Source organism: Leuciscus leuciscus, assembly GCF_965113295.1.
Source record: "Leuciscus leuciscus genome assembly, chromosome: 15".
Taxonomy (NCBI): Eukaryota; Metazoa; Chordata; class Actinopteri; order Cypriniformes; family Leuciscidae; genus Leuciscus; species Leuciscus leuciscus.
The window spans coordinates 15,073,565-15,091,068 of NC_138739.1; the positions used below are offsets into that span (position 1 = coordinate 15,073,565).

A 17,504-nucleotide genomic window follows, 5' to 3' on the forward strand; every position below is an offset into this window, starting at 1 on the left:
TTCGGTGTAGGTGAAAGTGCTTGCTCTCACGTCAGTGAGGCGCTCCACTTCTTCATAGGACATCGTTGGAGGAGCTCCGCTCAATAAAGTACAACAAGTGATAGGGTTGGGAGCAGGCTTCACTCTATGTTTTTTTTAGATTTTCAGAGTGCTGGCCTTATATAACACATATGAAACAAAGTAAAGAGGCCGCACTATGCATATAAAACGTTTATTTTGCACAAACGCGTTTCGGCGTGTGCCTTCTTCAGTGTGCAATCAGGGAAGCTTGTGACCAATCTTAAATACCCACACCCATTATCATTGACACACCCATCATCGTCATCATCATCAAATAATAATATTAAAGTGATACCGGGACAAATAGTGTCACTATATACTGCAATATAATACTCATAATACATAAAGAGTTTTAACACATTCAATACACATGTGGTATTAACCTGCATTTATAAGAAGCAGCTTAGTGTCAGATCTTCATTCATCCCATGCGGGATGCAAGTGTTCAAATTAAAAATATGCCAAGCCTCTCGCTGCAAGAGGAGGTTCTCACGGTCTCCACCTCTTGGAGGCCGATTAACCAGCTCCAAGCCCATAAATTGAACACTTGCATCCCGCATGGGATGAATGAAGATCTGACACTAAGCTGCTTCTTATAAATGCAGGTTAATACCACATGTGTATTGAATGTGTTAAAACTCTTTATGTATTATGAGTATTATATTGCAGTATATAGTGACACTATTGGTCCCGGTATCACTTTAAAATTATTATTTGATGATGATGACGATGATGGGTGTGTCAATGATAATGGGTGTGGGTATTTAAGATTGGTCACAAGTATTTTGTTCAGACAAGAGTATTTAAGTGAAAAGGTTAAAACATCATTCAGATGATTAATACCAGTAAACATGCTTGCACAGCAGCCAGTAACAGGCATGGAAGTTGGAACAGACAAAACAACAGTATGTTGCAAATGAAAATACAATTTGGCATTTTGTTCCTGAGATTGAGAACTTGATCAAGGACACAATGTGGTGATATTTTACGGATCAACCCTTGTGGGATTTTAACTGACTTTCTTTCAGAACCACAAAGCTACGGCATTACAAACAAAAACACAAAGTTCTTCATAGACTTAAACATAAATAAAAGGATTCCAGCTGAAAACACCAGCTTGTAACATGATTATCAGAGACAACAGCATGCTGGTGTTTTCATCAGGGATGTTCCTCTCTAGTGTTGTCAGCTGACAATAGTAAACAATAGTAAACAATAGACAATAGAGACAATAGTAAAGATTGTAACATTACCAGTATCAGTAGTACACACTCAATTCAGTACCTGAGTGTTTGACTGGCAGCCGCTCTATGAAGAGCGGGACATTACTTGGTCAAAATATTAATCTTGAATGATTCATGTTCAGTTATTAATGTAATATCTCACTGTTCCTGTCTGGATCACTTCAGTAAACCCAAACCCTCTATATACTGAAAAACAAAGCACTCTATTGTATTGCTGCCAACACATTTCTTTGTTTCTTAGCTAATTAACTGTTTAAACTTCTAAAGCAATGTTTACATAATTCAATATATTTACATTTTTAATGGAATATTTAAATGACTTTAAAACTGAATCATAGCAAATTAGTTTGAATTAGTTGAAACTGGTGTTGAGGTGATATTTCAGTATGGTACCTAATAGTGTAATCTTGGTATTGTGGCACTACTGACTGTGGTTGTGAGTGTTTGCTGTTCCTCTTCTCTCATTCATCTTCTCTTTGTGTTCTCTTCCTGAAAGAACCTAAGTAATTAACTAGATAAAGTTTGTAGACTAACTTTGATGATGGCTTGAGAAAGCATAGCAGGGAAGTTTGAAGTAGTTTTAACAGCTTTAAGTTTTAAGTTTAAAGGTTATATAAGTTTGAAATAGTTTATGTTGGATTTCTCAAGCAAACATAATAACATTACTGTGGTGTCTCAATGGCAGCCTCAGTCACAGACGGTTCAGGGGAATTCACATCCGGCAATTGAGTGTTATTCTGATTAAGGGACGAGTCCTCAACAACACATGCCTAATAAAACAGATTGACAGAAGGTAAAATAAGTGAATGGAACTGATGATTCATTGACACAAACACAAAAATATATAAGACTTGAAATGCTGTTTTTCCCCTGATATTTGATGAATGAATGGTGGTTTTCTTTTACAATATATATATATATATATATATATATATATATATATATATATATATATATATATATATATATATATATATATATATATATCATAATTCTTTTTGATCTCTTGACATATAAGAGGCCATTTTACTATAAAACACATTCTAAGTTTCAGAACTTAAACATTCCTCCACACAGCAAAAATAGCTTTTGTTGAAACCATCTTCCTAAACCGCCTGCACATCTAAAATGCTTGAGCTATCATACTGGTGAATATGAATAATACAGCACTAGTACTCCAACCAAACTTATCACTCTGCTCTCTTAATAAATTTGCACTTTTTGTTTTCATATTGTCATTTACTTTATTTGGGAGTTTACTTGTAAGAAACATTTATATTACACCCTGATCCGTAGACTATCCTATATGGCATATAAATAGAATTATAATAATATAATGATAGCATTACAAATTATTGCAATTTTATAATAACATAAAATGTATACACGTATTCCTATTTATTGTATAGTAAAACAGTATGTGAGCAGCGTAGTCTGGTGTTTCTATACAATGATTTCTGAGTGAAACTGCATAAAACACTCAAATATGTTGCAAACTCACAGATCTGAATCAGTTTTTATGCAGGGAGATTCAGTGCTCATATATCTTACCTGATAAGGGGGATTCGCCCTGTTGCCTGCACACAGTACTTTAGAATAAATTAGAATAAAAATTAAAATGTTCACATCTTTTAAACTTAAAATGTTCAAACAATAAATATCATATTTTCATCTTGTTACATCACCTGTTTGTAATACTCACGTTTGTTTGTTTTCCTTCGGCAACAGTAAACCGCAGCAGCAGTTGCAGCACCGAGCAGCAGAACAGCAGGAAACACCAGAGCAACAGCATTTATTCCTGCTACAACAGCGGAAGACAGACAGTCATTATTACTTACAGAGTGACTGATACAAACAACGTTACCAATATATTATGTGTCTGCTACTTTGGTCATCATTTGTATCACATTTAATTTAACTGATAAATGGCGCCTTCTGGTGGGTTTTAGAAGAACAGCATCACAGTGAGCTGAAGAGGAATACTGCATTCATAATTGTATGTATTTTTCATGTTAATTGTGTATCACCTGATGTACATGCATCATTTTAATATTGAGTCCACAATGAAAACATTTACTGGGTTGATTTGAGTGACTTAATGATACTCACCAATGACATTAACACTGAAGTTCTTTATGATGCTGAATCTGATGTTGTTGATCAGTAGTGTATATTCTCCAGAGTCTGTGTTTCTGGTGTTTGTGATGTTCAGAGATCCAGTCTGATGATCCAGCTTCAGTCTGTCTCTGAATCTCTCTTTACACTGAACATCTGTACAGATCTTACTCTGATCTACAGTGATTTCAGCGATGAGAGTGTCATTAAAATACCACATAATCAGATTATTATTTATTTTTTTTACACCAGGATCTAAAGTAACAGATTCTCCCTCCTTCACTGACTTTCTCTTCATTTTATCTCGTTCAGCAGCAGAAACACTTGAAACACAAACCAACAGATGATTGTAGGATCTTTTTAAAACTAACTAAACACACAATAGGAAGAACTGCTGATATAAAAATTGATTCTTCATGCTTATCTTAACTTTCAGCCTATTTCCCATTTGTTGACCTTTAGTGCTTATAAAACACAATTTGCATAGTTGTTTTTACATCAAATCCTCTGGAGTTTGGATTCCTAGTGAACTAAAAAACACACAGTAGTATGAAACAATCTTTGAGTATTTCAAATCAACCCAAATAAACACATCCATCCCTTTATTGCCTCGCCCCCAAAATGCATGAACTTGCAATGCATGAGTTGATGTCACTTAATCATAAGCAAGGGCAAAATTATTCTTTGCGAAAAATAAAGCAAAGATGATGAAACGACAAGGAAGAACAAAAACTGAACATACAGTACACGAGTATAAGCAAGATTTGGTTGTTAGCGGCAGTAGCAGCACACCATCTCCAGAGAAATAATGAAACTCAAAACTGTCCTGTTACTATAGCTAATATTACAACAACAGCATAATCTTGGTTCTGGATCTCATGTATGGAGCAAAAACAATACAACCTTGAAGTCCATTTTCAGGCTTTCCCACTTAGGTCTCTCCAGTACTGGAAAGCTTTTCTAATATTAACATGGATCTTAAAGCTCATGCCTGATCATAACCCTTCATTTTTCCAATGATATTCCTCTGACCTTTCGTAATGTCTCTCAGCCATCTCTCTTTCTCTGATTGGCTACAAGTGTGTTGTTGTGCTCAGTCTGATCCACTTTAACAACAGCGTTTCTCAGAAATTACTTCCTGTACCTTTAAATAGATGATAATTAAAAGTCATCAGAGATTGTTTGATGAGGTGTCATCTTTAACAGACAAAACTAACTGATAAAATAAAAACTCAACTGAAAAGCTAATTGGTTTAATATCATACTAAATAATAATAATAATAATAATAATTCATTACATTTATATAGCGCTTTTCTCGGCACTCAAAGCGCTTTACATAGAAGGGGGGAATCTCCTCAACCACCACCAATGTGCAGCATCCACTTGGATGATGCGACGGCAGCCATATTGCGCCAGAACGCCCACCACACACCAGCTTACTGGTGGAGAGGAGACAGTGATGAAGCCAATCAGTATATGGGGATGATTAGGAGGCCATGATGGACAGAGGCCACTGGGCAAATTTGGCCAGGATGCCGGGGTTACACCCCTACTCTTTCGAAGAAAGATTTTTTTAATGACCACAGAGAGTCAGGACCTCGGTTTAACGTCTCATCCGAAGGACGGTGCTCTTTGACAGTATAGTGTCCCTGTCACTATACTGGGGCATTAGGACCCACACAGACCACAGGGTGAGCACCCCCTGCTGGCCTCACTAACACCTCTTCCAGTAGCAACCTGGTTTTCTCAGGAGGTCTCCCATCCAGGTACTAACCAGGCTCAGCCCTGCTTAGCTTCAGTGGGCAACCATTCTTGGGCTACAGGGTGACATGGCTGCTGCTAAAATACATTTGTAGTTAATTCTACAAATTTGACTTTAAGGGGACCTATTATGCAATTACTTATATTAAAATATAACTAATAACATTATTGATGCAATTTAAATTTACAGTTCTTGTTTTTAAACATAGCGACTCACCACGAACAAAAATGCTGAATCTCTTCATGATGCTGGTCCTGCTATTGATGATCTGTATTTTATAAAGCCCAGCGTCTGATGTCCTGATGTTTGTGATGGTCAGAGATCCAGTCTGATGATCCAGCTTCAGTCTGTCTCTGAATCTCTCAGTATCTTCATTACACTGAACATCTGTACAGATGAAATTGAGATCTCCACTGATTTGAGCTATACGAGTGTCATTAAAATACCATTTAATCTTTTCTTGTTGGTTTGTTTTAACACCAGTGTTTAGACTGAATCTCCCTCCATCACTGGCACTTCATCTTTATCAACACCAGACAAACCTGAAGAAGAAGAAGAAGAAGAAGAAGAAGAAGAAGAAGAAGAAGAAGAAGAAGAAGAAGAAGAAGAAGAAGAAGAAGAAGAAGAAGAAGAAGAAGAAGAAGAAGAAGAAGAAGAAGAAGAAGAAGAAGAAGAAGAAGAAGAAGAAGAAGAAGAAGAAGAAGAAAAGCCCCTATAAGCAAAACCAAAATTACACAACAGGATATGAATATGAAGAATATAAAAAGCTATTGTTTATGACCGGACTAAACCAGCCAAGGTATCAGCACATCATTTATTTTTTATGTTTTATATTGCACAACCCTAAATGTATATAAATGTAGCACATGTAAACAAACAGCAGAAGAACATCATTGATTTACACATTCACTCATCAGACAAACATTTATCAATATACTGAATGATCTTATTTAACATAATGAACATCATACAATTTATGAATATACATAGATGAATGTTATCCATGATAATACTTCAGAAAATTGTGCTATTTTTCTATTACGATGTGTATTATGATGTGTATAATGATGAACTGTATGCCCCTCTCCACTGACGTTCTGAGACTTAGGTAAAGTTGGTTTTATATTCGATATTCGCACATTCGCGGACTTCCGCGTTCAATAACTCGTGAACTAAACGTTGTTGCTACAGAAAACACCTATCACATATAACTACAGATAAAACACCAGAAGCTACAACATAATTTTCCTCAAAACGATCTTTCCTTCGCACTGGACAAAATACATTATCTCTATGCGCAGGCTGCTAAGAAGGGACCATCTGCAAAGTGCAAACCCGAAGGAAAGCTCGTTATGAGGAAGATTTAAATATTAAAACAATATTCAGCTCACGAGATATTGAACGCGGAACCATGGAACCAACTTTACCCAAGTTGCAGACTTGATCATGTAGGACCTCAGTACCACATACGTGGACAGCACCATGAACATAGTCAAGTAAAAAAAAAATATATATATTGCCAACCAGGGTAAAAATAGTTTCAGGTTTGATATTTGCTGTGTATTCACCTAGACTGCTTTAGTGTACTTTTGTGTAGGCTACTGTACATACAGTACGCAAATATGTTTTATGTAAAGGTTACAGTAATTCACCAAAGGTATTTCTTTCATGTTCCAAAGGTAGTGCTTTCCTATTGACCAGACTGACTTACTACAGGTGAAATTTTGACAATACCTCCCTTACTGTAAGTATAGTACAAACATTATTATTTTAAAAATACTGTAATTTCTCCTTTTTTCATGTTCCAATGGTTATAGTATGTTCCTAGTGATCACTCAATTAACTTTGATAAATGTAGGTAAAAGTATGTAGAACTGCTGTTCCTTGTACAACACAATTCTTTCATTGATTAAAAAAATGCAGATATTTTAGGTTAATCATATTTTCAACGTTATAAATAAGCAACACCCTTATTGTAATGATTCAAGTTAAGTTTTTGTTATGAAGTCCTGAAGAAGTGGATTCTGGAACACACTGCTGCTTCAATGTATATCTAATGAGTGATTATAATCAAGGTATTAATCAATAGTTTTTCTTCTATATATCAAATGAGTTGAATGACTTCTCTAGGCTTATGAGATTTTACTTTGTTATAGAAATTATCAGTGTGATTATCGAAAATGTTATTTCATGTATCCTTTAAATGTCTGTATTTGATATCTGAGGTGTAACGTAAGGGTCTGGCCCATGTCAGGAATGCAGTAACAGTGCTTGCTCATTTAGCCTGGCTTCCAGAGATGAAATGATGAAGATGACTTCTTTAACAGGTGTCACTACATCCATCTGCTTTTCTAGGCTACCCTGATAGCAATGGTCTCAGGAGTCATTGAAACCTATAGTCGAGAGACCATTTCTTAGTTAAAGTCTTTACTTTACAGTTAGATTTAAAGTATCCTCTCCTTGAGAGAAAGAACATGTTATCTTAATGTTTTGAGAAGACTCTCCTCCTCACCAAATCCAATCTTGAAGAAACTGTGTCTGTGTGTGTTAGTATTATTGGTTACAGGTTAAGGAACAAGTGGAAATATAGCTGCAAGCAGTGATACGGGGCCAAGCCCCTGAAGCAGCAGCAAGAGCAGGAATAGTAAAAACAGCAAAAATTGAAGAAAAAAGAGCTGGTTTAGAAGTATAGGTGAAAATGAACTCAAAATGAACAGAAGTTCAGATGAGAATGAACATAGAATGAACAAGACATACATTAATCCAAGAGGAAGAAAGATTAGTACAACGTTGAATAATAAAGGAATCGACATGACACAACATTACACACAATTTTTTAAAATCATGCCACGTGGGGCTCGAACCCATTATCTCTGGGTCAGATACCTGTCACTCATATCATTGCGCCACTGGGAACTTGTGTTTTTGGCAAGATGAAGAAGGTCCAATAGTTCAAGTGAGAAGCAATTCAAAATGAATAATTTTTGTATAAATTTGCTGCATGTTGTATTTATCGAGTTCGGTCACATATAGGCACCATGTCTGGAACAGAAGCAACTTTTCCACCACTTAAGGCCACAATACCTCTTGCGATCTGGGAATGTGCCACACAGCATTCAAACCCACAACCGGAATGGTTCATGGTTCATGCTAACCAATTAGCATGCTAAGCTAACTACCATAAGGCAACAAATACAGGTCAAATTTGGAGAAAAATATCGGGAATGGTAGCAAAAATCAAAAATCTGTTCAGTCACTTCTGTGTGGCTCGGCCCAAAGATCAACTGAGACAATTTTCAGAAAAATTCAACAAAATTTGAATGAGGAGTAGCACAAAAAATTGAACACTGTACTTTTCAAAATGGCCACTAATGTAATGGGCAGAGTCTTATTGTAAGATATTGATTGTGATTACCATAATGAGTGGAATCAGATGTACTAAGTTTCATTTTACATCTATTTACATTCACATATACATCAAAGGGTTCAAAAGCTATAGCCCTTTTAATGTTGCATTTTTGAACTGGTGGTGGCGCTATAGAGTTGGTCCTACAGACTCAAAAATTGGTCCAATTACTATTCATTACAATCACTACAAGTGTGGAAGGTCACAACGTGCCTAAATTCAGGGTCCGAATGTCAGAACAACTTAAACCAAGAGAGGATCAACAACAGCAACATTTTGAAGAGGTGAAATTGAAATATTACTCTAACCACGAGGAATTAATTACAACTTTTATGTATAATAAAAGTTATGTATAAAAATGTATAAAAAAGTTTTTTTTTTTTTTTTTTTTTTTTTTTTTTTTTTTTTGATGATCCAAGATGGCGGCGCGAGTACATCGCGAGGCTCGCGGTCTCTCCAGATTCTGTAATTTAGCAGTATTTTTCTTGCTCATTTCGGGTCTGTTCGTCCAGAACAGTTGTGCCTTAACATCGTACACCCAAGGTGAGCTTTTGGATATTGGTTTGCGAATTTCCGACAGTTTTATGGACAACCTTCGACTCCTTCCTGAGATCGCCAGATCACCCGAGGCTATGCACTCTGCCCGGCCGGGCGGAAGTGCTCGCAGGCGCCGGCGAGATCGTAAACAAAGGCGGGGGAAGCGCGGAGGACTAAGAGCTAAGCTAAAGCTAACACCACACCGGCTCTCTTTACCCAGCATTTTCCTTGCCAATGTACGGTCGCTGTTGAACAAAATGGAGGAGATTCGACTCATCACATACAGCAAGAGACTTTTGAACTGTAATGTTCTAATTTTCACGGAAACATGGTTAAACAGCGGAATACCGGACAACGCTATTGAGCTAGCGGGACGCCATACATTCCGGGCGGATAGAACATTAGATGGCTCCGGTAAGACCAGAGGTGGTGGATTGTGCATTTACATTAACAAAGCTTGGTGCACAAACTCTGCTATTGTTGGGAGACATTGTTCAGCTAACCTTGAGTTTCTCATGGTTAAATGTAGACCGTTTTATCTACCGCGGGAGTTCACTTCCACTATTATAACTGCAGCCTATATTCCCCCGGATGCTGATGCCAAGTTTGCTATGAAAGAACTTCACGCAGCCATCAGTAAACAACAGACCGTTCACCCGGAAGCTGCGTTTATTGTTGCGGGTGATTTTAATCATTCAAACTTAAAGTCAGTGCTACCGAAATTTCACCAGCATGTTTCCTGTCACACCAGAGGAAACAAAACCTTAGACCATGTTTACACAAACATGGCTGAAGCTTACGTCGCGACACCCCTCCCCCACTTGGGACAGTCAGATCACCTTTCTTTGTTCCTCACCCCCAAATATGCACCTCTGATCAATCGCGTGAAGCCATCAGTGAAGACCATCAAGGTGTGGCCTGCGGGGGCAGATTTCTCACTCCAGGAAAGGTTTCTACACACAGACTGGAGTATGTTTGCTTCTCAAGCCACCAGTGGCTCTCACACGGACATTGACTGCTACACCTCCTCTGTACTGGATTATATTAATACCACCATTGACAGTGTTACAACCCAGAAGCAGATCACCACATACCCAAATCAGAAGCCATGGATGAACAGGGAAGTGCGACTCCTATTGAAGACACGCAATACTGCCTTCAGATCAGGAGATGCACAAGCCTATAGCACATCCAGAGCAAATCTGAAAAGGGGCATCAAAGAGGCCAAGCACTGCTACAAGCTTAAGATAGAGGGACACTTTTCCAACGCTGACCCTCGGCGCATGTGGCAGGGCATTCAGGCCATCAGTGACTACAAACCCTCTCACTCCACCCCCGCAGCCACTGATGTCAACTTCCTGAACGAGCTAAATGACTTTTATGCTCGCTTTGAAAGAGACAACAGAGAAACTGCCACCAAGCTCAAATCCTCAGCTGACCACCCACCGATCACACTCTCCTCCACAGATGTCTGCAATGCACTGAGCAGGATCAGCGCGCACAAGGCTGCTGGACCAGACAACATCCCTGGACGCGTACTCAGGGCATGTGCGGAGCAGCTCGCTGGGGTTTTTACAGACATTTTCAACCTGTCTCTTGCCCAAGCAGCTGTACCAACATGCTTTAAATGCACTTCCATTGTGCCAGTGCCAAAACACTCCAGCCCGAAGTGCCTTAATGACTACCGCCCTGTAGCACTCACACCCATCGTAATGAAGTGCTTTGAGCGGCTGGTCCTGGCACACCTAAAAGACTCTCTACCATCCACATTGGACTCACACCAGTTTGCCTACCGTAGCAATAGGAGCACAGAGGATGCAGTCTCCATGGCACTGCACTCTGTGCTCACACATCTGGACAATAAGAACACTTATGCACGCATGCTGTTTGTTGACTTCAGCTCAGCATTCAACACTGTCATCCCAACTAAGTTAATAGCCAAACTTGGAGACCTGGGCTTCAACACCTCCATGTGCAACTGGATTTTGGACTTCTTGACCAACAGACCCCAGAATGTTCGATCAGGCTCCAACTGCTCCACATCCATCACACTCAACACTGGTGTACCACAGGGCTGTGTGCTAAGCCCGTTCCTCTACTCCCTCTTCACCTCCGACTGCAAGCCTGTGTACGGATCTAATTCCATCGTCAAGTTTGCGGACGACACTACGGTGATTGGTCTCATCAGCAACAACGATGAGACTGCCTATAGGGAGGAGATCAAGCACCTGGCCACATGGTGCACCGAAAATAACCAGCTCCTCAACACCACCAAAACGAAGGAGCTCATCGTGGACTTCAGGAAAGTGTCAAGAGGCACACACGACACCATCCACATCAATGGAATGGCTGTTGAGCGTGTCTCCAGTTTCAAGTTCCTGGGGATCCACATCTCGGCGGACATGACCTGGACAACCAACACCTCCAGCCTGGTCAAGAAGGCTCACCAGCGCCTTTTCTTCCTGAGGACACTGAGGAAGAATCAGCTTTCCTCCACTATCCTGGTGAACTTCTATCGCTGTGCAATAGAAAGCATCCTGACCAACTGTGCTACAGTGTGGTATGGGAGCTGTTCTGTTGCAGAGCGCAAGGCACTGCAGCGGGTGGTGAAAACCGCCCAGCGCATCACTGGGACTCCACTACCTGCCATCGAGCACATCCAGAGGAAACGCTGTCTGCATCGAGCTCGCAGCATCCTTAAGGACTCCTCTCACCCAGCCCACAGACTGTTTTCTCTCCTGCCCTCCGGCAGGCGTTTCAGGTGCCTCCGGACCAGGACCAGCAGACTAAAGAACAGTTTTTTCCCCAGAGCTGTCTCTTTATTAAACTCTAACCCTCATTGATCCCACTCCCCTCATATACTGATTGACTCTCCTCTCCCTCCTCACACCTGCCTCCATTTTGTTATTTGCAATACTATAATGTTCATTTGCACTGCTGACTGTTATTACAGTAACAACTGTTTACATATGCATCTTGCACTACTACCTTGACTGGAATATGCTCAATTTGCACTGCCGACTGTTTATTTACAGTACCGACTGTTTATATATACATTGCAATATCGTACCTTAACTGTAATATGCAATTACTTTCCACTGCACTTTCACTCGGATAGCTTCTGTCCAAACTTTATTTGCACTACTTTAAATCCATTGTTATACTGCTCATTAGCCTAACTTATACATATATCTATTTGTTAAATTCTGTTTATAGTAATAGCCATCTGTATATTATGCTCACATTCTGTTTATAGTAACAGCCATCTGTATATATATTCATAGTACATATCTATCTGTAAAATTCTGTTTATAGTAACAGCCATCTGTATATTATATTCAGTACATATCTATCTGTAAACATTCTGTTTATAGTAATAGCCATCTGTATATTATTATATTCAGTACATATCTAGCTGTAAACTCTGTTCACAGTAATAGTTATCTGTATATTATATTCATAGGACAATCTATCTGTAAATTTTTGTTTATAATAGTATTCAACTCTATATTTATTCAGTACATATCCATGTTCTGCACTTATGGAACCACTGTATATCCTGCACTTGCTGCTATTGCACTTCTGGTTAGACCTAAACTGCATTTCGTTGCCTTGTACCTGTACTTGTGTAATGACAATAAAGTTGAATCTAATCTAATCTAATCTAATCTAATCCCAGTGGTATTCCATGAACAATTAGAAAGATAATAGAAATAAAACAGTGCACTGTACAGTATCTTGAATGCCTCCATGATCTTGCTGTTCATTATCTGTCAGATTTGCTGCACCAATGCGTACAGGTTCAGTCACTACTGTTAATAATAATGTAGCCCCAATTAATGTACTACAACCTTAAAAAAAAAAAAAAAAAAAAAAAAAAAATTGAAGTATTATATTAGTATGTAAAACAGTATTATTAGGTATTGTCAAAATTTCACCTGTAGTAAGTCAGTTTGGTCACTAGGAAAGCACTACAGCCTTTGGAACATGACAAAATACTTTAGGTGAATTACAGTAATTTTTTCATAAACTTATTTGATAATTGTACGTACAGTAAGGGAGTTATAGTCAAAATTTCACCTGTAGTAAGTCAGTCTGGTCATTAGGAAAGTACTACAACCTTTGGGATATATATAAAAAAAAAACACTATAGGTGATTTACAGTTTATTTCATAAACATATGTAATAATATGCTCATTACATAAACATATTTGATAATTGTACAGTAAGGGAGGTATTGTCAAAATGTCACCTGTAGAAAGTCAGTCTGGTCATTAGGAAAGCACTACAGCCTTTGGAACATGACAAACTACTTTAGGTGAATTACAGTAATTTTTTCATAAACTTATTTGATAATTGTACGTACAGTAAGGGAGTTATAGTCAAAATTTCACCTGTAGTAAGTCAGTCTGGTCATTAGGAAAGTACTACAACCTTTGGGATATATATTAAAAAAAAAACACTATAGGTGATTTACAGTTTATTTCATAAACATATGTAATAAACATATGTAATAATATGCTCATTACATAAACATATTTGATAATTGTACAGTAAAGGAGGTATTGTCAAAATTTCACCTGTAGAAAGTCAGTCTGGTCATTAGGAAAGCACTACAGCCTTTGGAACATGACAAAATACTTAGGGTGAATTACAGTAATTTTTTCATAAACTTATTTGATAATTGTACGTACAGTAAGGGAGTTATAGTCAAAATTTCACCTGTAGTAAGTCAGTCTGGTCATTAGGAAAGCACTACAGCCTTTGGGATATATAAAAAAAAAACACTATAGGTGATTTACAGTTTATTTCATAAACATATGTAATAAACATATGTAATAATATGCTCAGTACATAAACATGTTTGATAATTGTACAGTAAGGGAGGTATTGTCAAAATTTCACCTGTAGTAAGTCAGTTTGGTCACTAGGAAAGCACTACACCCTTTGGAACACGAAAAAATACTTAGGGTGAATTACAGTAATTTAAAAAAAAAACATATTTGTCAACTGTACGTACAGTAAAGGAGTTTTAGTCAAAATTTCACCTGTAGTAAGTCAGTCTGGTCCGTAGGAAAGCACTACAGCCTTTGGAACACGAAAAAATACTTAGGGTGAATTACAGTAATTTAAAAAAAAAACATATTTGTCAACTGTACGTACAGTAAAGGAGTTTTAGTCAAAATTTCACCTGTAGTAAGTCAGTGTGGTCACTAGGAACATGCTACAAACCTTCGGATAGTAAAAAATCCCTTTGGTGAATTAATGTAATTTTATTCAAAAAATATTTATGTACATTATGTACAGTGAGGCAGGTTTCCTAAATACAATCATTATAATGCACTTTTTATTGTTGCTAAAGTACAATCAATAGCATTAGAACACATAATGTGAGAGAGATTTGCTGGTACATCTGTACTTTGCAAAAATGTAGTTGTCTGTTTGCACACAATGGAAAAAAAAATAGAACTTTTTAGACGGTCCCTATCTTCTTTACCACACACATTGAATGTTCAACTGAATTTGTATGCCATTAAAACAATATTTGCCCATTTTGATCGATTGTGGAGAGTGTTGTAGTTCACCATCTTTGTCCTAAAGATCATGTAGCTGCTTTTATTTTGCAAAAATGTGCTTTATTGCGCTTGTTATTGAGACAGTTTTTAAGCAAAAAAGTGCAAATGTAAGAATATAAAACCAACTTTACCTAAGTCGTTCAGAGTTGTTCAAAGCGTTTCTGATGTTAGTTAGAAGGCAGACTGAGATGGCGAACAGGAACATGGTTTGTGTAACACACATTATCAGCTGTTTGACAATGTAGTCAATCCAAAGGCCAATCATATTAATTACTGTTATATGTCTGACGTTGTAGAGAGTGATACATAATTGCATTACCATTCTGATACATCAACTTGTAGAGGAGTCTGTACTCACTTCCACTACTTCATCTGAATCAGTTTCTGGTTAAAACATATATGCCTGAATTGAACCTGTATTTCCACTTGCCATTGTGCAACGTTTACTACAGTAAAGTTAAGCCAGTGGATCTCTGCAAGTGGTGCTACTCACTGTAGAGTCAAACGACATCCAGCGATCTGAGCTGTTGTGAGTGAGTGGAGGCAGGGCTAATTAGCATATTCATGAACCCACATATCCAGGAAGCAAGGGTGAAGAGTTACATTCAATCTATTCAAGGGATACAATTATTGACTCTAGGGGGACTTTAAAAATAACAACTTACCTCGAACAACAACAGAGTAGGATTCTCCACCGCCATGGTTTCTGCTGGAGATCCATGCATCATAAAGTCCTGAGTCTGTGGCTCTGGTGTTTCTGATAGTCAGAGATCCAGTCTGATGATCCAGCTTCAGTCTGTCTCTGAATCTCTCTTTACACTGAACATCTGTACAGATCTTACTCTGATCTCCACTGATTTCAGCGATGCTAATGTTATTAAAATACCATACAATTTCTTCTTGTTGTTTTTTTTCTATAAGATTTTTTAGAGTGACTGAATCTCCCTCCTTCACAGACACCGACTCTCCATCTGTACCAACACCAAAAACACCTGAAGAAGAAATTAACAGTTACATGCCAAACAACAACAACAACAACACACAAATCCCGTTCACTTTCATTTTTATCGTTGACCAGAAAAAAGACTAACAAATAAATGTCTTATAATGGTCAAGCAAAATACATACAGGCCTATTAAAATAATTCCGTCGAATATGAACTAAACTGCATCACGTTCGTTCATCGTTGTCCTAAAGAGACAACAGAAATTATAACCTAAAAATGTCTTACCGTACAAAAGTAAATAAATGCGCAATGAGCGGATATTTGAGACATTCTGCATTTTCACAATGTTTGCAATAAAATGACAGCAGATTCGGTGATGTAAAAGTGCTGTTTCACCAGTGAAACTGAAAGTAATCTGTGATGCGTCCAACGTTCTTTAAACTGTACAAAACAAAAGTCGTTTTCAGCTTCTGTTTGTAGTGATGGCGGTTAGGCTCGTTTGAGATGAGCCTCGCCCTGCAGTGAGGAGAGGAGAGGAGAAGAGAGAAAAAGTGCAGCAACGACAGACATGCAGATCTCTCTCGTAGTAGGCTAGTGGATCAGACACATCAAAGGCGGTGGTCGCGTCACTCGCGTGATTCACGCTGCTGCTGGACATAACTCGATTAGGTTCTGTTTGCAAACCTAAATCGATTTTTTTTTTCTCGATCTAGGAAAAACATAGCCTCAGGCTCATTCTAAATTTGGCTTGATCTATTTTTAGTTTACATAAAAAAAAAGAAAAAAAATCTGTTTTGTAAGAGAAGTCTGACAAATGCATGACATGTACGATTCAGTTTACTGCACTTCTAATTCGTTTCTATGAGTCCCTGCTCGCACTGACATCAGCGTCGGGTCTGCCACACTAGACAGTCGAACGCCTTGGGACAGACTTTGATGCTTTGGGAGTGACGGCTTTGATGGCTGCAGACTCTGGACTTGGGACCATCAGACTCTGAAGCACTTGCATGGGAGCTAGTTGCAATGTTTAGGGGAAGGTTACTTCCACTTAAGAGTTATAATCTAGGAACTCACTGATCCTCGAGGACCATCACAGATAAGTGTAGATTGTAACGCGTTATGCAATCCATAGCAAAAGAAGTCAATCAAATCAAAGCCTGGGAGGTCAGTGATATTAGCAATGTCCTGATGTGGTTCTCGATATGCGAGTTTCTTGGCGAAATCAGACGAGTCTCACTGCTGGATCCATATTTGCTCTGGTGTTCTGTAACAGTTGTTTAGTAAAAACAGGACGTTGAATCCAAATGCAGCTGAAGGTTTATTTAAAAAAAAAACAGTAAAGAAGTAAATCCAGGCCAAAACATGATAATCAAAACAACAGAAACTAAAGCAAATGCATATATCCACAATGGACAACACAAGACAAAGACCATGAGAAACACTGGGGTATTTATGCAAAAGGCAAAATAAGACACACCTGGGAATAATCAGGAACTAATCAGGGTAACTATATGGAGACAAACAAGGGGAATCGTGGTAACAAACAAGGCAGCAAGGCAAACAGGGAAACATGGAAAGAATACAGAAAAAAGGAAAAGAAAACACTTCAACTAAACTAAAAATCCTATAAAGACAGGGGAACGCAGACTGGGATCACAATATTACATTTGAATTTGAACTTGCCACTTTGTCACTCGAAGCGCTTGACCAATCACAACACACTGGTCCAGCCAACCAATCAGAGCACATTTTGCTTTTTCAAAAGGAGGGGCTTCACAGAGACAGGAACTAAACAGAGTGTTACTGACAGTGACAGAGTGTAACACTCTGTTTAGTTCATTATTTTCCCCAGCTTGT

At 38.2% G+C, this 17,504-nt stretch overlaps 1 protein-coding gene and 1 long non-coding RNA gene across 2 annotated transcripts in view; one reads left to right on the forward strand and one right to left on the reverse strand.

The window, feature by feature from the left end:
- LOC309476444 overlaps positions 1-17,504 on the forward strand; it is a 247,752-nt gene that overhangs the window by 27,118 nt on the left and 203,130 nt on the right. The gene's annotated exons all lie outside the window — the stretch shown is intronic.
- On the reverse strand, positions 3,207-16,265 carry LOC309476310 (uncharacterized protein). The gene is made up of 3 exons (XM_082139603.1): positions 15,933-16,265; positions 15,367-15,693; positions 3,207-5,724 (listed from the first exon to the last, which is right to left on the reverse strand). Exons 1-3 carry the CDS (start codon positions 15,982-15,984, stop codon positions 5,669-5,671), a joined length of 435 nt encoding a protein of 144 aa, XP_081995729.1. The 5' UTR covers positions 15,985-16,265; the 3' UTR covers positions 3,207-5,668.